Source organism: Rattus norvegicus, chromosome 5 (genome assembly GCF_036323735.1).
Source record: "Rattus norvegicus strain BN/NHsdMcwi chromosome 5, GRCr8, whole genome shotgun sequence".
Taxonomy (NCBI): Eukaryota; Metazoa; Chordata; class Mammalia; order Rodentia; family Muridae; genus Rattus; species Rattus norvegicus.
Window position 1 is genome coordinate 19,995,705 of NC_086023.1, and position 23,037 is coordinate 20,018,741.

The 23,037-nt window shown below is 39.8% G+C and overlaps 1 protein-coding gene and 1 pseudogene across 9 annotated transcripts in view; both read left to right on the forward strand.

Moving 5' to 3' along the window:
• Positions 1-23,037, forward strand: part of Rp1 (RP1, axonemal microtubule associated) — a 462,084-nt gene that overhangs the window by 76,977 nt on the left and 362,070 nt on the right. For 8 of the 9 annotated variants that reach the window (XM_063288395.1, XM_063288397.1, XM_063288399.1 and 5 more), the window contains one exon: positions 12,976-13,139. In XM_063288395.1, the coding sequence (XP_063144465.1) occupies positions 12,976-13,139 (164 nt within the window). The remainder of the gene's footprint in view (positions 1-12,975; positions 13,140-23,037) is intronic. The other variant, XM_063288396.1, reaches the window with a different exon arrangement.
• On the forward strand, positions 4,005-7,991 carry Cyld-ps1 (CYLD lysine 63 deubiquitinase, pseudogene 1; annotated as a pseudogene).

Consider the following 23,037-nt stretch of genomic DNA (forward strand, 5'->3'; position numbering starts at 1 on the left):
CTATGGCACTTAATTTTTTGACAAAGTAGTCTACAATATACACAGGAGAAAAGACATCATCTCCAATAAATAGTGCTTGTTCAACTGGATGACTGCATGTACATGCAGATATAGAAGTAGTAATTAAAAATATACATGTCTCTCACTTTATGCAAACTTAACTCCAAATGGATCAAGAACCTCAGTACAAGACCCAACCCCCTAAATTTGATAGAAGAGAAAGTAAGAAAGGGCTTTATGAACAAAACTGTGATATCAAAGGAATTAAGACCAACAATTAATAAATGGGATAACAGTAAACTCAAATACTTTTATACAACAAAGCAAAGCATCATTCAGGTGAAGGGGGGAACCTACAGAATGGTAAACGGTCCTTATTAGATATGCATCTGAGAAACGTTAGTATCTACAATATGTAAAACAAACAAACAAACAAACAAACAAAAAGCCCTAAATGTTAAGAAAATGAATATCCCATTAAAAATGAACATCGAAGCAAACAAAGTTCTCAAAAGATGAACTACAAATGGCTGAGAAACATTAAAGTGAAAGACCCCCGGAGTGGGGAGACCCTCACTCAAGTCTTGGGAATGACGCGACCCCCCAAGAACTCACAAGAGATCGTCCTTGCTGTAATTTACATGAGGTTTATTGATAGGAACCAGTGCACTGGGGTTGAGACTTGTATCCCACGCAGGGGCAGAGGAGTTCGACCCTGAGTAGCTGGGAAAAGGGGTATTTAAAGGAAGAAACCACAACCCAAGAGGGTAGGGATGGCATCATTGGAAAATGTCAAGAATACCAGTGAAAAGTCACAAGGAGAAGCTTCCTGTTTCTCAAGATTGTTTTCAAGATTGTAATCTAACTTTATGGTCACTAGTTCCTGGGACAGAGTCACTGAACTGGCTAACCTACATTTTTGGCTCTACTCTATTTGCTAGGGGTTCTGAATTTTTCCCGGTCCTTCATCTCCCCATTTCTTCTAGTGCCTAGTTCTAATCATAGAACTAAATTTCAGTAACTTCATAATATTGATTTTTTTTTGATCTTGTAAAACATGATATTGCTGGTGTAACATGATTTGCAATAGATGTCAAGCCTACCCCCGCATTTACAATTGGGGGACCTATCTTGATGGAATCTAGGGCAAACATGAAATTCTTGTTTCTAAAGCACACTCCTCAAGTGAGCATTACAGCAACCCCCAGTCATGTCTCTGATGTATCCACTTATCTGACGTGCAGATCCAGGGAGCTTTTTGAAGATCTAAGTGTGCCTCTGCTCCCCCACCCCTGTCCCAACAGCTCTTACATGACTGGTGACGGCTGACACTTGATGGCTGTCAGGGTGGTCAGCAGCATCAGGTATGGGCCTTTCCAGTGAGGCTCGAGTGTCTGGGCTTTGTGTTGTATGTAGCCGAGTTTCTGACCTGGAACTGTCTCAGGGGTCCCCGGGGCATAGGCTGCTGCCAGCTGTGACCAGACTTCTTTCTGTATCACATGTAGGTCTTTTAGCCTGGCATACAAATCATTATTACTATAACTTGTTGGTTAATTAACATCATCTAATACAGTCAGAGGAGCTGAGGCCCCATATAAGATCTCTAAGGGGGTAAGACTGAATCTGGAAGGGATATTTCTTGCTCTGAAGAGAACAAGAGGGAAAGAGTGACACCCAGTCTGCGCCAGTCTCCAAGGTCAATTTGGTCAGGGTCTCTTTTAGAGTTCTATTTATTCTCTCTACCTTTCCTGAACTTTGAGGTCTGTAATGTAATTTTTAATCAACCTCTAAATACCTGGCCACACCCTGGCTTACCTGGTCAACGAATGTAGGGCCGTTGTCTGACCAGATTACCTTGGGAACTCCAAACTGGGGGAAGATTTCTTCCAGTATCTTCTTGATGACTACCGAGGCCATCTCTTGCTTGGTGGGGAAAGCTTTTATCTATTCCTGAAAAGGTATCTACAAGCACTAGGAGATACTTGTAACCATATTTTCCTGGTTTTATCTCAATGAAGTTCACTTCAACTTCCCACTAAACTCCTTAGGTCTCTTTGTCCTGTTTGCTTGCTAAGCATTCACTTGCTGACATACTTATACTTTTTGACTGTCTCTCTGGCTAAAATCCTAAAGTCTATTACATATAGCTTAACTACTTGGATAAGCTTCTTATCTCCTAAATAAGTCCATTTGTGTATTTGGCAAAGTGAGTCTTTTATTTGTTCTCTGGGGAGTATAGCTTTCCCTCAAGTGTGCCATTGTCTTTTTTTTCTTCTAAGAAAATTGGGCCCTTTCTTCTGTTGTGCATTCTAAGTGAGGCTATCCCTTAGTATGATCCCAGTTCTCAGTGGCTGTCTCTTGCAGGCCTGCAACCCAGATAGGCTCCTGCATAGCCATTTCTCGAGTCACTTGATCTGCTTTGTTATTGCCCCATGCCACTGAATCTCTTCCCTCCTGATGTCCTGGGCAAAGAATAATACTCACAGTTGCTGGCTTCATCAGGGCATCCAAGAGATGGCAAAGGCATCTGTGCTGATGTGCTGGGGGGTAGAGGTTTGTCCATCCCAGATGACATTTGTGTTGTCCGCCATGGCAACACCCACTCATCTCTGACCTTCATGAAGAGAACTGTTCCTGTCTGTAGACAAGGTAGCCTCCATTTTCAGCAGGGGTCAATTGATCAGTCACAGAGGTCTTCCCTCCACCCATGGGTTCCTGCCAGTTCTTGACACTCGTGCTGTGGTGGCTCCAGGTCAGGATTTGGCAGCAAGGTGACCAGATTGCCCCCAACCAGTGGAGAAGCTAGTCCATGTCAGCTGACCAGTGGTCTCATCCTTTGGGACATTTCATTTAAAGGCAAAGCATTTTTGACTTTGGGATACCCAGTTCAGGCAGAAGAAAGAAGTCCTGGACTGGGTGATAATTGTTAGTGCCCAGCTGACAGGAGCGGTGTGTTCCAGGCAGAACAGCATTAAGCCACACATCTCCCATCATCAGCTACTTGTGCACTAAGATAGGGTCAGCCTATGTCTTAAGTTCCACAAACAGTCTGCAGATATGCATACATATGGTCTCACCCAGCCATTTCAGTCCACACAAGCCATTTTGGAGAGCAAATTTCTCATTTGCAAGGGATAGGGGCAGTCAGGGATGACCATGAACTAGTGGGTTATCCGGCCCATGCCAAGGTCCATTGTTCTTCGGGTAGTCCATGAGTATTATTTTTTGCCAGTAGCCCCCTCTACCCAAGGTCTTTTGATGGACACTGGCCCACTTGGGCATAGGAACACAGAGTGTTGGGCCCCTGTATCTACAAAACACTGAGCGGCCTTCCTCTCTATGCTGGGGCAGTCCCTGACCCAGTGTTCTTTTTCCTTATAATAGGCACATGATCTTTAGCCAGTAATTCTCTTCTGTTGCCAGGTACTGTCTTCTTAGTCTCTCTAACTACTGTGTAAGTTCCTCTCCTGTCTTATCTCTCTAGCTTCCTCTTCTTTCTGTCTCTTTTCTTCCCTATCTTCCTGCTCTTTTTGCCTTCTTTCTTTTTCACCCTGAACTGCACTTCAACCTTACTTTCTCTGCAACTTACACTAACTCTCTCATCAACTTAGCTTAACCCCTCAAGTTTCTGCAACTTTTTCTTTATATCTTTTTTTACTTTAGCCAAATTGGTGGGGCATTTTCTAGCCCCTCAGAGACCCACCATTGGAGCCTGGTGGTAGACCTGTCCCTCCCTACCTTCAGGCATATTGAAGTCAACAGGCAGAAGTGAGGGCCTTCCATCCATGTCTGGAACATTCTGGTCTCTAATAGGATTCTGTATTTCCTGTAACAGCTACTAACAAACATCTCAAGTGGACTAGTGAAAAAAAGAAGAGAGTCTAGAAAACTCGAGGTCCTCTGAAGAGGACAAATAGCATTCAATCACACAGAAAGACAATCAAAAGATTAACAGACGGGGGCAGGTGGGGGCGGGCCCAGGTAGCAGGTTCGGCTGCGCGGGGGCCCGTGCACCTGAGGCACTTTGAATTGCTGTCTTTTTACAACATGGATGCCAGGTTGCTAAAATCTTGCTTTGGGACTTACAGTGAGCTCATTTTTTTTGGATTTTATGACAGATTTACTAGTGGTTCCTTTTTGCCAGCTAATGTTCTGAAAGTTACTGTCACAATGAGTTCAGGCCTGTGGAACCAAGAGAAAGTTACTTCACCCTACTGGGAAGAACGGCTTTTTTATCTGCTTCTTCAAGAATGCAGTGTAACAAACAGACACAGAAGCTCCTGAGAGTACCCAAAGGGAGCATAGGACAGTACATCCAAGACTGTTCCGTGGGGCATTCAAGAGTTCCTTCTGCTAAAGGCAAGAAAAATCAGATTGGATTAAAAATCTTAGAGCAACCGCATGCAGTTCTGTTTGTTGATGAAAAGGATGTTGTAGAAATAAATGAAAAATTCACAGAGTTACTGTTGGCAATTACCAACTGTGAGGAGAGGCTCAGCCTATTTAGAAACAGAATCCGACTAAGTAAAGGCCTCCAGGTAGACGTGGGCAGTCCTGTGAGAGTACAGCTGCGATCTGGGGAGGAGAAGTTTCCAGGAGTTGTACGCTTCAGAGGACCTTTATTAGCGGAGAGGACGGTGTCGGGGATTTTCTTTGGAGTAGAATTACTGGAAGAAGGTCGTGGCCAAGGTTTCACTGATGGGGTGTATCAAGGAAAACAGCTCTTCCAGTGTGATGAGGACTGTGGTGTGTTTGTTGCATTGGACAAGCTGGAGCTTATAGAAGATGATGACAATGGGTTGGAAAGTGATTTTGCAGGCCCAGGAGATACAGTCCAGGTTGAACCTCCCCCTTTGGAAATAAACTCCAGAGTTTCTTTGAAGGTTGGAGAAAGTACAGAATCTGGAACAGTGATATTCTGTGATGTTTTACCAGGAAAAGAGAGTCTAGGATATTTTGTTGGTGTGGACATGGATAACCCTATTGGCAACTGGGATGGAAGGTTTGATGGGGTTCAGCGTTGCAGTTTTGCAAGTGTTGAGAGTACAGTTCTCCTACACATCAATGACATCATCCCAGATAGCGTGACACAGGAAAGGAGACCTCCCAAACTTGCCTTTATGTCAAGAGGTGTAGGTGACAAAGGCTCATCTAGTCATAATAAACCAAAGGTTACAGGATCTACCTCAGACCCTGGAAGTAGAAACAGATCTGAATTATTTTATACCTTAAATGGGTCATCTGTTGACTCACAACAACAATCCAAGTCCAAAAACCCATGGTACATTGATGAAGTTGCAGAAGACCCTGCAAAGTCACTTACAGAGATGTCTTCAGACTTCGGACATTCATCGCCTCCACCGCAACCTCCTTCCATGAACTCCTTGTCTAGCGAGAACAGATTCCACTCCTTACCCTTCAGCCTGACAAAGATGCCCAACACTAATGGCAGCATGGCTCACAGTCCACTCTCTCTCTGTCAGTGCAGTCTGTGATGGGGGAGCTGAACAGCACGCCTGTCCAGGAGAGTCCACCCTTGCCCAGCTCTTCTGGGAATGGACACGGGCTAGAGGTGGGCTCACTGGCTGAAGTAAAAGAGAACCCCCCGTTCTATGGGGTTATCCGTTGGATTGGCCAGCCACCAGGGCTCAGTGACGTGCTCGCTGGATTGGAACCGGAAGATGAATGCGCAGGTTGCACGGATGGAACTTTCAGGGGCACGCGCTATTTCACCTGTGCCCTGAAGAAAGCACTGTTCGTGAAACTGAAGAGCTGCAGACCAGACTCTAGGTTTGCATCCTTGCAGCCTGTTTCCAATCAGATCGAAAGGTGTAACTCTTTAGCATTTGGGGGCTACTTAAGTGAAGTAGTAGAAGAAAATACGCCACCTAAAATGGAAAAGGAAGGTTTAGAGATAATGATTGGAAAGAAGAAAGGCATCCAGGGCCATTACAATTCTTGTTACTTAGACTCAACTTTATTCTGCTTATTTGCTTTTAGTTCTGCCCTGGACACTGTATTACTTAGACCCAAAGAGAAGAATGACGTAGAGTATTACAGTGAGACTCAAGAGCTACTGAGGACAGAGATAGTCAATCCTCTGAGAATATATGGATATGTGTGTGCCACAAAGATTATGAAGCTGAGGAAAATACTTGAAAAAGTTGAGGCTGCATCAGGATTTACCTCTGAGGAAAAAGATCCTGAAGAATTTCTAAACATCCTGTTTCATGATATTTTAAGGATTGAACCATTGTTAAAAATATGGTCAGCAGGTCAAAAAGTTCAAGACTGTAACTTCTATCAAATTTTTATGGAAAAAAATGAGAAAGTCGGAGTACCCACAATCCAGCAGTTATTAGAATGTTCTTTTATCAACAGCAACCTGAAATTTGCGGAGGCACCATCATGCTTGATTATCCAGATGCCTTGGTTTGGGAAAGACTTTAAACTATTTAAAAAATTTTTTCCTTCCCTGGAATTAAATATGACAGATTTACTTGAAGACACTCCCAGGCAGTGCCGCATCTGTGGAGGACTCGCCATGTATGAGTGTAGAGAGTGCTATGATGACCCGGACATCTCGGCAGGGAAGATCAAGCAGTTCTGTAAGACCTGCAGCACTCAGGTTCACCTTCATCCCAGAAGACTGAATCACACTTACCATCCAGTATCACTTCCCAAAGACTTGCCCGACTGGGACTGGAGACATGGCTGCATCCCATGTCAGAAGATGGAGTTATTTGCTGTGCTCTGCATAGAAACCAGCCACTATGTTGCTTTTGTGAAGTACGGGAAGGATGACTCTGCCTGGCTCTTCTTTGACAGCATGGCTGATCGAGATGGTGGTCAGAATGGCTTCAACATTCCACAAGTGACACCCTGCCCAGAAGTAGGAGAGTACTTGAAGATGTCTCTGGAGGACCTGCACTCTTTGGACTCCAGAAGGATTCAAGGCTGTGCGCGCAGACTTCTTTGCGATGCATACATGTGCATGTACCAGAGTCCAACCATGAGCTTGTACAAATAACCATGCCAAGACCGAGCAGACTCCAGTGCTGTGGCTTCCTCAGCTGGCCATTCTGTCTGGCGCCCATTGCCGGCAATGGGTGTCTCTTGGGATGAGGCCCTTCAGCAAAGGACTCCTGTGTTTCCGAACAAATTTCTTTTGTGTTCCTGAAGTATTTAATAAGAAGCATTTTGCACTCTAGGAAGCATGTTTGTGTTGATTTTTTAAGAAGTCTAAATGAAGTTATTAATATCTGAAACTTTAAGTTAACTGCATTGATGATATGATATTTTTGGAAGCATACAATTTTAATTGTGACATCTAAAACCTCTTTTAGTCCATTGAGGGTGTAAATAAATACTTCTTCTTATGGACCAAGGATATAAAATAAATTTTCTTTTGTAGCTAATGATTGCCTTGAGAAAGACTAATAATATGGTTTTATTAAGAGTCTACCTTTACTTCAGTTGTTGAAGGTGTGTGGAGTTTAATTGTTAATTTTCCTATACAGTGCTGATTTCCTGCATGTCTGTACTTTGCTGAGTTCCTGTGTTCCTGCAGCAGTGGTCAGAACATGCTGAGATTCCTTTCGTGGTGTTATTTTTTATTCTGGCTTTGAGATAAATGACTGACTCTGTCATAGAATGTCCATTTTTGATGTGTTCTTGGAGGATTAAGGTACAAAGCAAGCATCTTATCATAGTAAGAGTTGTTACCGAGCAGGTCGTCTGTAGGAATTCCTAAGTATGGGCAGAGATACGGTAGTTTCTGAAATGACTGAGAGATAAGTAAATTATATATTCTTATACAGATACAGTCTGGAGGAAGGAAAGCTGGCTCAGAGATGGTACCAACATTTCCCTGAAAAAATGTGTTAGGTATTTAAAACTCTCAGCTCAAATAAATTATTTTTAGTTTAAGTGAATTTCTCTTAATTTAAATAAGACTAATTTTTTGTTTGATTAAAGAACCTTGTACTCTCTGATGTCAGTTTGGTGTGACTGGAAACAATGACAACCACGTCAGCATGTTACTGGAATGTCAGTGACAGCTTCATCCTGATTGAAGAAGGAGAAGGCGGATGCCGTCTTAGGACTGTTCTTAGTGTACAGACTGTGGTGGGCGCTGTAAAGTGCTTGTTGTCTGACTATTGTTTTGTGGTTTGTGGTCTGACTGTCTCTCTGAATAATGTCAACCTTACAGAGAGAGAAGGTGTTATATGTGTAGCATATGGCTTTATAAAAGATTTAATGTCAAAGAGTCTATAAATATTGGTTATTTTTAAAAGCAAAAAAAAAAAAAAGATTAACAGACAAAAACAGAAGTGCGCACAAAAACAAAAAACAAGTGACCACCACGAGATCACCACAAAACTGAAGTGATTCAGATGGGAGCTTCTGTGAGCTCACCAATGACAGATGAAGGGGAGCAGATCAAAAATAATGGTTAAGTCTAAGGTGCCCTCTGAAGGCCAGCCGACCTCAAATGCCAGCCACTCTGAGGAGCAAAATGTCTGCCATGGTACTTTCTTAATTTCAACTGACAAGTTGTGTGCTCTAGCCCTAACTTCAGTCCAGTGGTCTAAAAGTCAAACTCAGAGGAGTCGTCACAGTCTATCCCATTGTCAAAGTCACAAGAAACACAAAACAGAGACCTAAAACACACAGACAAAGACTAACAAATGTCTGTCTCCACCTAGACAGACAAAACTCCAGAAGTACAGATGGCCGGGAGGGTGTGTAGCTTTCTCCAATCCAGGAGAACTACAGAACTACCATATCCTCACAGGTACTCAAACAGGAACTTCCCAGGAGTCCCTGGGGTCCATCCAGACCTCTTGGGATGTATCTCAGGGCAGCACAATCGATGAGCCCCTGGCACATCTACCGCTCACACTCCTCATCTCCTCCCGAGACGCGAGCCTCTGTCTCTACCCGAGACATGAGCAACTGCAAAAACCAGAACTGTGGACAAATAAAGAACCAGAATTCAGCTGGCACAGAAACACAAAAACACAGACAATATCTCATCTCCAAGTGGGTCTCCAGAGACGAGGGTGGTCGCCAATCCTGGACGAGCCCCCAAATGAAAGACCCCCGAAGCGGGTAGACTCTCACTCAAGTCTCGGGAATGACACAACCCCCGAAGAATTCATGAGAAATCGTCCTTGCTGTAATTTACATGAGGTTTATTGATAGGAACCAGTGCACTGGGGTTGAGACTTGTATCCCACACAGGGGCAGAGGAGTTCGACCCCAAGTAGCTGGGAAAAGGGGTATTTAAAGGAAGAAACCACAACCCAAGAGGGTAGGGATGGCATCATTGGAAAATGTTGAGAATACCAGTGAAAAATCACAAGGAGAAGCTTCTTGTTTCTTAAGATTGTTTTCAAGATTGTAATCTAACTTTATGGTCACTAGTTCCTGGGACAGAGTCACTGAACTGGCTAACCTACATTTTTGGCTCTACTCTATTTGCTAGGGGTTCTGAATTTTTCCCTGGTCCTTCAAAAGATTTAACATTCTTAGTTATAATGGAAATGCAAAGTCTAATTGTTATGAGATTTTATATTAATCCAGTAAGAGTGATTAAGATAAAAAACATAAATGATAACATATGGCTGGCATGTGACGAAGGTGAATACCTGATCTCTGTTGGTGGGAGTATAATGTGGTTCAGTCTCTGAAAATTCGCACCAGGCATGGGGAAACCCGCCTTTGAGTGGTTGGTCAATAGTGTCCAAACAATTTCCAAATCAATATTAGGCTATTCTTGCCTTTGGCTGCTTCCTGGAACTTGGAGGCCACACCATGTTGTTGAAGACATCACACACATTAGACATAGGATTTGAAGAGATGGAGACAGAACTTACTTAGAAGTCTTCCAATTTTGGAATGGAATCTGTTGTTAAGCCGATTCTTCTCTTTAACTAACTCAGAAAGAAGTAGCCCCTCATCTTCCAACTTTTATTTGGATTTACATTTCAAGTACATCTGCAATGACCCCATTTCTAAGTGAGGTCACCTTTACAAGTAGCAGGGATTAGGAAGCAAACCTATGTTTTACTGAAGAGTCAGTTTGCTATTTAGCACTTATTGGTAAGGTTCACTTCAAACTTTGGCTTTTGTGAACTAAACTATTAAGATAATTTATGGAAAAGTACTTTCTATTATTTTGGGTAAGTTACCAGAATTGTATGAATGTATTTTATATCTCATTGATGTCTTAGTCAGGGTTTCTATTCCTGCACAAAACATCATGGACAAGAAGCAAGTTGGGGAGGAAAGGGTTTATTCAGCAATTCACAGTGCTGTTCATCACCAAAAGAAAGTCAGGATTGGAACTCAAGCAGGAAGCAGGAGCTGATACAGAAGCCATGGCTTGCTTCTCCTGGCTTGCTCAGCTTGCTTTCTTATAGGACTACTAGTCCAGGGGTGGCACCTCCCCACAATGGACTGGGTCCTCCCACCTTGATCACTAGGAGAGAAAATGCCTTACAGTGGGTCTCATGGAAGCATTTCCTCAAGGGAGGCGCCTTTCTCTGTCATAACTTTAGCTTGTGTCAAGTTGACACATAAAACCAGCCGGTATAGTTTACTTTGTAATAAAATGTCAAACTGTTTCCAAATTATGGGGCAGTTTCCTGTTGCACCATGTTGACAGATAGAGTTTCTCCCCCTCCATTCTAGGTTGCTTTCCCTCCACTGCAGTTATAGCACTGCCATAACTCCCTGTGGCTTTAATTTGCATATCACCAATGAATAATGATGCAGGGTATAAGATTATGTATTCTTTTATTCTGTTCATGCGATGAATTATATTGATCAATTTAAGAATATTAAATTTTTTTATTCCTGGCATAAACTCGAAGGTTAAGTTGTCTTCTTAATATTCCTCTCTAGTTTTCTGATTCTTGTAAAGCTAGTATGAATTTCATGTTTCATAAGTAATCATTTTCATTATGACATTTTTGCATGTGTTTTGCTATATTTGAAATTCTAATAATACTTTCTTTTCTAGTTTCTATATCAGAGTAGTGTGCTTATGTAATGATTTCAAAACTATTCTAAAAGGTTGTGTAGAATTGGTGTTGTTTTTAAACAATGGAAGGAACTTCCCAGTGAAGCAATTTGGTCCCATTTTTAATACAAGTTTTGTATTATAGATATATCTACTATAGGTGTATATTTTCCTAAAGATAGAAACTAGGTTTTTTTTTTTTTTTTTACTAATTTTGTACATGGAATGATTGCTTTAGGATTTTATCAACATATCTGCCCATACCTGCATTCTGCTTTATTCTAATCTACTTACTCACCTTTTCAACAGACTCTCATCTTTGTGCCCCGTGAGTTATATGGATATGGGAGCATATTTCTAATTTTTAGTTTATATTCTTTCTCCCTTCTTTATGGGGAATATAGGTTATATATGCGTTGGACACTTCAGCCTTCAGTTTAGACATCTCTGAGTGTACAGTCTGTAAAGATGATGGACAGCTTTTGCATTTTCTTTTATCTTTATTGGTATGGGTTGCCTGCCTCCCTTTGCTTCTTTGTTGTTCTCTTTAATTTTTGACTTAGTTAGAGTATCTGTGATCTGCTCTTGCCTTACCACAATCTTATAATAAGAAAATTTTTATGTTACTTTTTTTTTTACATTTTTTGGTATGTATTTTTATGTAGACCATAAGCAAATTAAGGATGAAGACATTTTGCATGTTCTAACTCCTCCCTAGAACTGGATTTCTAGCAATAACTCAATGATTTATAGAGGCACAGCTCTCTTTGACATCACATTTCATTAATTTTTAAACTTTTGCTTTTACACTTTTATCTTTTTGCATCTTAGTTTTTGGAAATGCAATTTCTTTCCTTATTAACTTGACCTGTGCACATTTAGCAGCTAATTCTCTGTGAGATTCTTCTTGCATTGGTAAGGCGGCAGTGACTGAAAAGCACAGTTATTCTCTACTCCATCAAGCACCAATATCCTTACAATCTACCAGCAACAGCTAGAGTCCTCTAGCTCTAATTTTTTTGACATTTAATGATTTCTACTGTTGTTACCATCTACTAACTAAAGAAATTATTTTTAACAATAGACGAATCACCTAGATAATATGGTGTGGCTTTTTTACCTTTGTTGGACAAGTAAAGTAAAAAATTTTGAGTTTTTAAGTAAAATTTTACAAATACAGCATTTATTTGAAATATTATTACAATTTAAATCTAGAATTTGATTATTTATTGTAACAATCAAATATAAAACACATTTTATTTCAATTTGGAACAAAAAATTGCAGTTTAATGAATCTCATTTGGGTCATGAATTTTTTGTTATTTTTCTTTTGTAAAATTATAAGCATGCTCTCTAATTTTTCACTAATTAACATGTTGGTTGCATTTTAGATGTTTAAGCTTCTAAACACCTGACAAAATTAAAATGAAGCTGTAGTGGGATACTGTGGCCTTTGCTATATTCACAGTGAATCATTTATTTTAGTACCACTTACATGCTGATGATTCAGTGTTTTCATTGTTGTGGGCCTCAGTATAATTTGTTAATCTGGACAGTTAAATGAATGGATGCAAGATGTCTCAGATTCTTTCTGACTATTTTAGAGAGTAGACATATAAAAATAAACATGTGAAATGTTTAATTCTGGATAAACATATTTTATCAAAATACTGGAAATTTCATGGAAGTTTTATAGTGACTCTCAGGGTTCAGGCATGACCAACAAGAAGAAATCACAATTTTCTACCCTTATTTTGAAATTTACTATGAAATACTTTTGATTGCAATTAGTTTTGGCAATTATCTTAAGTTGTACAGAATTAAATTTGAAACCCAGGATTATGACACTTTTCCAAGTGAGTTGAAAAGAGGTCATTTTTATCTGTCTTGAACCCTGTCTTTAGAATGGTCTGAGATAACATTGTTTGTTATTTGTGCTTCTGCAGGTGGAAACTGGAAAGTTTTAATAATCACTAGTGACTTTCCAAATGCAGGGACCAGCTCACAGGTTTATATTGTGTTATACGGACACTGTAGGAGTTCAGCACCTATATATCTTTCTGGAAGAGATGGGACTCGATTTCAGGATGGACATGAAGACAACTTTACTGTAAGTCATAAAGTGTAGTAAAAACTCATTAATGAAATGATACAGCTGGTGGGAGCTTTGAAATGAGTGCAGTCAATTGGGGTCTTCCTATTAAACACCATATGTCTTGTAGGTGATCAGTTAAATTCATGGCTGTCTTTGTTCTAGCAGATTTACAAATAAACCTACCACATGGTTAAAAACAATAGCTAGAGAGAAATACTGTGTTTAATAGTCATTGTTTCTATATGATTAACTGTCATCAGAAATAATATGTGTTATTCTGCCTCTTTAGACAAGGTTCAAAGTTCAGGTAACATTATTAGGTAATGAAGTAAAAAAGTTGTTTTCAAGATATTCCTTGTTTTTTACTTTTTACCTTTTGTCAAGTTATCAGATCATGACTAGGTATACTATGATCAGAATCCAGAAGGAAATAGAAGTAGAAAACATGAAGCAGGAACAATTAATGCCATGTTGTTAAATTGTAGTTAGAAGTACCATAAATTAAAGTAAAACTTGGAATGAACCAAACATTACCAGAAGTTCATCATTTCTGAGTAGACATATAAGCTTATATTATATTTGGTGAAAAGAATAAAATCACAGTTAGAATAAGGTTGGTCTTTTAAATATTCCCATATTCATAGGACATGCACCTTGATATAGTCCAGAGAGTTTTGTTTACTATAACCTGCTTATTTGGCCTATATATTTTTTTACAGGAATCACTGAAGTATTTGGGAACATTATTATCATTATACACTCTCTTTTTCATATGTTTAATATTAACCATGAGATTTTTTTTTCTTGTATTTATGGTGAGTTTAAGTATTTGAAAAAGTCTTGCGAGGATGGGAGTCAGATGGCAAATTTCACTCTCCTTCCTGTTGTCCATTATAGTCTCGCAGTCTCTCCTAAGACCTGTAGGGGACTATCCTCCCATCATACCTCCATTCCATCAAACCTTGGCGTGGACCCAGAATTCCTCCTTTGCATGGAGCCTCTCAGCATCCCCTTCTAGTGCCTTTCTGTTCCTTTGTGTCAGCCCAAGGTGCCTAGAACACTTTTTACCTGGGCATTCATTGGCCATACCCTGTAGGGACTCAGGTAGGGAACACACACTATACTTCCTATCTTCCATTATGATCTCTCTATTTTCAGCCTGGTAACATTACCTGCTTACAGGTACACCTTCTTCCACCTCCACTCCATTCCCTGCTGGCTCCAATTCTTAATTCAGACTTAGGATCCTCATAGGTCTTGAATCCCTGTCTCTTCAAATTATTCTTTGCCTTACTGCAATCTGCTTGTAGATTCTTTGTCCCACTGTACCTGTAACTTCCTGAATACCCTGACTCTTTGTGTGAACAAATTATCCTTAACTTTTTCACAACGTGCTGCTCAGTTTCTCCCCTAGCCCACTTCCATGCTTTCTTCTACCAAATGATCAGCAGAACTACTCTCTACCAAGCAACTCATAGCTACCACAATTTCTTAGGGGCCAACAAGGCAACAGAAACCAAGGAAGGGAATGCCAACTTAACAAAGAGAAGATCAGGTATTATCAACTAGAATTGGCTCAATTATCCCAACACCAGATGCCTAGACACCTACACAAAACAACAGAGATTAATAGCTAAGACCATGTGCCTTCATTAGAACCCAGTAACCCTACTACATCAGGCCACAAGAAGTGCTATATAGCTGATGCACAAGATAAGGACATTTAAATAGCAATTATGACACTTTCAGAAACTTAAAGGGGATAAAAATAATGAAGCCTGTGAGAACACTAAAAGAATGAAATGATAAAAGCAATGTAAGACAGGAAAGTAGAAACAGAATCTAGAGAAAACCCAATCTAAAATAGAGCTGAAAATGAAAAATTTAGGATATCAAACAAAACCCTCAGTGGTAAGCCTCAGCAACACAGTATAATACATGAACATGGAAGAGAAAATCTCTGGAATTGAAGACAAGGTAGGAGAAATGGATACCTCATCAAATAAAATGCTAAATCAAAAGAATCATCCAGAAAAATCTGAGACACCATGAAAATATCAAATCTACAAGTAATGGAACTAGAAGATGGAGAAAAAAGTAGAATAAAGGCAGAAAAGATATTTTCAAAAAACGTACAGAAGAAAAATTTCCAACCCTATACAAAGAGGTACCTAAAAAGGTACAAGAAGCATACTGAACACCAAATAGATATAAGAAAAGAAATTTTCAATGGCAAGCAATAATAAAAACAATAAATGTACAGAACAAAGAAAAAATATTAAAAGTTGTCTGGGAAACAGACCGAGTAATGCATAAAGACAGATCCATTCAAAACCATCTGATTTTCAGTGGAGATTCTAAAAACCAGAAGGTCCTGTTCTATAGACTCCAAGAGATCACAAATGCCAGCCCTGACTATGAATCACAATATACAAAGAAAGATAAAACATTCCATAATAATGCAACATTTAAGCAGTATCTATCCACAAACCCATGAGGCACTAGAAAGAAAACTTCAGTCTGAAGAGCTTACGACACCAAAGAAGGCATAATAAATAAATAGTTCCAAAACAGTAAATCAAAAGAAGAAGAAAAAAAACTCATACTATAATAACAAAATTGACAATGATCAGTATTAATGGTCTTATTTCCTCAATTATATGACACAGGAAAACAGGTTTAATTGAAAACAGCATCCATTTTTCTGCTGAATCCAAGAAACATGCTATCCTATCAAGGAGTGACATCACTAAAGAATGAAAACAGGTATTCTAAACAAATGAAAACAATAAGCAAGCTGGGATAGGCATTTTCATATCTGACAAAACAGACTTCAAACCAAAACTAATGTGAAAAATAGGGAAAGACATTACATACTCATCAAAGAAAAAAAAATCCATCTGTATGATATTCTAATTCTAAACATTATACACCAAATATATAAACACCCAAATTTATGAAAGATACCCTACCACACAATTGACTTATGGATACTGGTAGTGGGAGACTTCAATATCTTGCTCTCACCAAAGACCACAGACAGGTCATCCAGACAAAATCTAAAGAGAAATGCTAATGAGCGTAAGGATGCCATAAGTCAAATGATCCTGTAGGTATTACAAAGCATTTCACCCACATAGGAAGGAATATATCTTCTCAAAAACGCATGGAACTTTCTCCAAAGTTAATCACATAGTTAGACAAAATGCAAGTCTTAACAGATATAAGAAAATTAAAATAACACTCAGTCTCTTACCTGACCACAATGGATTAAAGCTAGACATAAACAAAAGAGGCAACCAGAAGCTTACAATTCATGGAAAGTTAACAACTCACAACTGAACAAAAATACGTCAATGCAGAAATTGAGAAGGAAATTAAAAACTTTTTAAAATTAATTTAAATGAAATCAATTGGGGAAACCAACTACTCTCATGGGTAGGCCTCATGCCCAACAATAGGTGGCCAAGACCAAACAAACTCAGTGAACTCAGTAGTATCTCTTCATGTTTCTGTCTATTAATTTTGTGCCAGATGCCCCCCCCCCAGATCATTTACACATGGATTATAGCTTCCAGTTTTGTGATTTCATGAACTATCTCTGTGTGTGAATTTGTGTTTCTATGTCTACATGTTTCTCCTGTCCTTTCTTTGGTTCTTTTCATTCTGTTTGTTGGCTTAATCCTATTCAATCTTGTTTTATTTTATTTTATTATTATTCCTCGAGTAACTGTTTGCTTTCTAGTAAGAGATAGAAAGGCTATGGATCTTCAGCGGAAGAGAGGTGGGGAGGAACATGGAGGAGTTGAGAGAGGGAAAAGCATAATCAAAATATATTTTATGAAAAAATATTTCTCAATAAAAGAAAAAAGTGGAGAGCTCTCATAGTAATTTAATAGCTCACCTGAAAGCCCTAAAACAAGAAAGAAGAAATAAAACCCAAAAAGTGTAACTTCGAGAAATAAACTCATGGCTGAAATCAATAAATGAGAAAGAAGTAAACAAACCAAAAACAGTTGAAAGAATCAATGAAAGGAAGACTTTGTTCTTGGAGAAATCAATAATGTTGCCAAAACCTTAGTCAAATTAAAAGAGGAGACATACACGAATAAAACTAGAGCTGAAAAGGTGGACCTAGCAACAGACACTAGGAATACTTAGTAAGTTTTAAGGGGATACTTTAAAAATCTGGGCTCCACTAAACTGCAAAACCTAAAATGAATGGGTAGATTTCTTGATATATATGACTTAGCAGTTGTACCAAAGTTAAAGCAAGATTAAATAAGCAACTTAACCAGACCTCCTAACAACTAAGGAAAACAAAGCAGTCATTAAAAATCTCCCATCCAAAAAAAATTCCCAGTGCCAGATTAATTTAGTGCAGAATTCTACCTGCCCTTCAAAGAACTAATGCAAATACTCCTGATATTATACTATAAATTAGAATCTGAAGAACATTTTCTAATTTCTTTTAAGAAGTCACTCTTACCCTGATACCAAAACTACAAAAAGATTCAACAAAGAAAATTACAGACAAACTTTTGTTATGAGATTATATTTAACAGCTCTCAATAAAATAGTTGCCAACTGAATCCAATAACAAATTAAAAAGATTATCCACTATGATCAAGTCGACTGTATCCTAGAGATACAGGATGGTCCAACATATCTAAATCCATAAAAGCAATACACTACATAAACCAAATGAAAGAGGAAAACCACGTGATCATCTCATTAGATGCATAAAAGTTCTTTGGCAGAGGCTAAAATTCATTCATGATTAAAGTCTTGGTTTTTCTAGTTAATTCATTACGCAAAAGATACAAGGTCTAATCTTTGCTTATTTTTACTTTTAATAGAGGGTAGAAATACAGGGAACATACTGAAAGGTAGAAGTTTTAAGGTTGCTCCCCACCCCCCCAAGACAAAGATTCAGAGTAGAAGAAAAAAACCAGTTAGGCCCTGGGATTATATGTTCCAGCAAGCTTCTCCTAGGACCATAGAATGGGTAATTATATCGGCTGGTTCGACAATTCTCTCCCAGGAACTAGCTGACCAAAAAGTTAGATTAAAATCTTAGAGAACAATCTTGAGAAGCAGGAAGCTTCTCCCAGGAACTAGCGGACCATAAAGTTAAACAATCTTGAGAAACAGGAAGCTCCTCCTTGTGATTTTTCACTGGTATTCTTGACATTTTCCAATGACGCCATCCCTACCCCCTTGGGTTGTGGTTTCTTCCTTTAAATTCCACTTCTCTTAGCTACTGGTGGTCAAACTCCACTGCCGCTACATGGGATGAGTCTTTTTTTTTTTTTTATTAACTTGAGTATTTCTTATATACATTTCGAGTGTTATTCCCTTTCCCGGTTTCCGGGCAAACATCCCCCTCCCCCCTCCCCTTCCTTATGGGTGTTCCCCTCCCAACCCTCCCCCCATTGCCACCCTCCCCCCATAGACTAGTTCACTGGGGGTTCAGTCTTAGCAGGACCCAGGGCTTCCCCTTCCACTGGTGCTCTTACTAGGATATTCATTGCTACCTATGGGGTCAGAGTCCAGGGTCAGTCCATGTACAGTCTTTAGGTAGTGGCTTAGTCCCTGGAAGCTCTGGTTGCTTGGCATTGTTGTTCATAAGGGGTCTCGAGCCCCTTCGCGCTCTTGCAGTTCTTTCTCTGATTCCTTCAATGGGGTCCTATTCTCAGTTCAGTGGTTTGCTGCTGGCATTCGCCTCTGTGTTTGCTGTATTCTGGCTGTGTCTCTCAGGAGCGATCTACATCCGGCTCCTGTCAGCCTGCACTTCTTTGCTTCATCCATCTTGTCTAATCGGGTGGCTGTATATGTATGGGCCACATGTGGGGCAGGCTCGGAATGGGTGTTCCTTCTGTCTCTGTTTTAATCTTTGCCTCTCTATTCCCTGCCAAGGGTATTCTTATTCCCCCTTTAAAGAAGGAGTGAAGCATTCACATTTTGATCATCCGTCTTGAGTTTCATGTGTTCTATGCATCTAAGATAATTCAAGCATTTGGGCTAATAGCCACTTATCAATGAGTGCATACCATGTGTGTTTCTCTGTGATTGGGTTACCTCACTCAGGATGATATTTTCCAGTTCCAACCATTTGCCTACGAATTTCATAAAGTCATTGTTTTTGATAGCTGAGTAATATTCCATTGTGTAGATGTACCACATTTTCTGTATCCATTCCTCTGTTGAAGTGCCCTGGGTTCTTTCCAGCTTCTGGCTATTATAAATAAGGCTGCTATGAACATAGTGGAGCATATTTCTTTGTTATATGTTGGGGCATCTTTTGGGTATATGCCCAAGAGAGGTATAGCTGGGTCCTCAGGTAGTTCAATGTCCGATTTTCTGAGGAACCTCCAGACTGATTTCCAGAATGGTTGTACCAGTCTGCAATCCCACCAACAATGGAGGAGTGTTCCTCTTTCTCCGCATCCTCGCCAGCATTTGCTGTCACCTGAGTTTTTGATCTTAGCCATTCTCACTGGTGTGAGGTGAAATCTCAGGGTTGTTTTGATTTGCATTTCCCTTATGACTAAAGATGTTGAACATTTCTTTAGGTGTTTCTCAGCCATTCAGCATTCCTCATCTGTGAATTCTTTGTTTACCTCAGAACCCCATTTTTTTTTCTTATTTTTTTTTTATTAACTTGAGTATTTCTTATATACATTTCGAGTGTTATTCCCTTTCCCGGTTTCCGGGCAAACATCCCCCTCCCTCCTCCTCTTCCTTATGGGTGTTCCCCTCCCAACCCTTCCCCCATTGCCGCCCTCCCCCCATAGACTAGTTCACTGGGGGTTCAGTCTTAGCAGGACCCAGGGCTTCCCCTTCCACTGGTGCTCTTACTAGGATATTTATTGCTACCTATGGGGTCAGAGTCCAGTGTCAGTCCATGTATAGTCTTTAGGTAGTGGCTTACTCCCTGGAAGCTCTGGTTGCTTGGCATTGTTGTACTTTTGGGGTCTCGAGCCCCTTCAAGCTCTTCCAGTTCTTTCTCTGATTCCTTCAATAGGGGACCTATTCTCAGTTCAGTGGTTTGCTGCTGGCATTCGCCTCTGTATTTGCTGTATTCTGGCTGTGTCTCTCAGGAGCGATCTACATCCGGCTCCTGTCGGTCTGCACTTCTTTGCTTCATCCATCTTGTCTAATTGGGTGGCTGTATATGTATGGGCCACATGTGGGGCAGGCTCTGAATGGGTGTTCCTTCAGTCTCTGTTTTAATCTTTGCCTCTCCCTTCCCTGCCAAGGGTATTCTTTTTCCTCATTTAAAGAAGGAGTGAAGCATTCACATTTTGATCATCTGTCTTGAGTTTCGTTTGTTCTAGGGATCTAGGGTAATTCAAGCATTTGGGCTAATAGCCACTTATCAATGAGTGCATACCATGTATGTCTTTCTGTGATTGGGTTAGCTCACTCAGGATGATATTTTCCAGTTCCAACCATTTGCCTACGAATTTCATAAACTCGTTGTTTTTGATAGCTGAGTAATATTCCATTGTGTAGATGTACCACATTTTCTGTATCCATTCCTCTGTTGAAGGGCATCTCGGTTCTTTCCATTTTCTGGCTATTATAAATAAGGCTGCTATGAACATAGTGGAGCACGTGTCTCTTTTATATGTTGAGGCATCTTTTGGGTATATGCCCAAGAGAGGTATAGCTGGATCCTCAGGCAGTTCAATGTCCAATTTTCTGAGGAACCTCCAGACTGATTTCCAGAATGGTTTTACCAGTCTGCAATCCCACCAACAATGGAGGAGTGTTCCTCTTTCTCCACATCCTCGCCAGCATCTGCTGTCACCTGAGTTTTTGATCTTAGCCAATCGCACTGGTGTGAGGTGAAATCTCAGGGTTGTTTTGATTTGCATTTCCCTTATGACTAAAGATGTTGAACATTTCTTTAGGTGTTTCTCAGCCATTCGGCATTCCTCAGCTGTGAATTCTTTGTTTAGCTCTCAACCCCATTTTTTAATAGGGTTATTTGTTTCCCTGCGGTCTAACTTCTTGAGTTCTTTGTATATTTTGGATATAAGGCCTCTATCTGTTGTAGGATTGGTAAAGATCTTTTCCCAATCTGTTGGTTGCCGTTTTGTCCTAACCACAGTGTCCTTTGCCTTACAGAAGCTTTGCAGTTTTATGAGATCCCATTTGTCGATTCTTGATCTTAGAGCATAAGCCATTGGTGTTTTGTTCAGGAAATTTTTTCCAGTGCCCATGTGTTCCAGATGCTTCCCTAGTTTTTCTTCTATTAGTTTAAGTGTGTCTGGTTTGATGTGGAGGTCCTTGATCCACTTGGACTTAAGCTTTGTACAGGGTGATAAGCATGGATCGATCTGCATTCTTCTACATGTTGCCCTCCAGTTGAACCAGCACCATTTGCTGAAAATGCTATCTTTTTTCCATTGGATGGTTTTGGCTCCTTTGTCAAAAATCAAGTGACCATATGTGTGTGGGTTCATTTCTGGGTCTTCAATTCTATTCCATTGGTCTATCTGTCTGTCTCTGTACCAATACCATGCAGTTTTTATCACTATTGCTGTGTAATAGTGCTTGAGTTCAGGGATAGTGATTCCCCCTGAAGTCCTTTTATTGTTGAGGATAGCTTTAGCTATCCTGGGTTTTTTGTTATTCCAGATGAATTTGCAAATTGTTCTGTCTAACTCTTTGAAGAATTGGATTGGTATTTTGATGGGGATTGCATTGAATCTGTAGATTGCTTTTGGTAAAATGGCCACTTTTACTATATTAATCCTGCCAATCCATGAGCATGGGAGATCTTTCCATCTTCTGAGGTCTTCTTCAATTTCTTTCCTCAGTGTCTTGAAGTTCTTATTGTACAGATCTTTTACTTGCTTGGTTAAAGTCACACCGAGGTACTTTATATTATTTGGGTCTATTATGAAGGGTGTCGTTTCCCTAATTTCTTTCTCGGCTTGTTTCTCTTTTGTATAGAGGAAGGCAACTGATTTATTTGAGTTAATTTTATACCCAGCCACTTTGCTGAAGTTGTTTATCAGCTTTAGTAGTTCTCTGGTGGAACTTTTGGGATCACTTAAATATACTATCATATCATCTGCAAATAGTGATATTTTGACCTCTTCTTTTCCGATCTGTATCCCTTTGATCTCCTTTTGTTGTCTGATTGCTCTGGCTAGAACTTCAAGAACTATATTGAATAAGTAGGGAGAGAGTGGGCAGCCTTGTCTAGTCCCTGATTTTAGTGGGATTGCTTCAAGTTTCTCTCCATTTAGTTTAATGTTAGCAACTGGTTTGCTGTATATGGCTTTTACTATGTTTAGGTATGGGCCTTGAATTCCTATTCTTTCCAGGACTTTTATCATGAAGGGGTGTTGAATTTTGTCAAATGCTTTCTCAGCATCTAATGAAATGATCATGTGGTTCTGTTCTTTCAGTTTGTTTATATAATGGATCACGTTGATGGTTTTCCGTATATTAAACCATCCCTGCATGCCTGGGATGAAGCCTACTTGATCATGGTGGATGATTGTTTTGATGTGCTCTTGAATTCGGTTTGCCAGAATTTTATTGAGTATTTTTGCGTCGATATTCATAAGGGAAATTGGTCTGAAGTTCTCTTTCTTTGTTGTGTCTTTGTGTGGTTTAGGTATAAGAGTAATTGTGGCTTCGTAGAAGGAATTCGGTAGTGCTCCATCTGTTTCAATTTTGTGGAATAGTTTGGATAATATTGGTATGAGGTCTTCTATGAAAGTTTGATAGAATTCTGCACTAAACCCGTCTGGACCTGGGCTCTTTTTGGTTGGGAGACCTTTAATGACTGCTTCTATTTCCTTAGGAGTTATGGGGTTGTTTAACTTGTTTATCTGTTCCTGATTTAACTACGATACCTGGTATCTGTCTAGGAAATTGTCCATTTCCT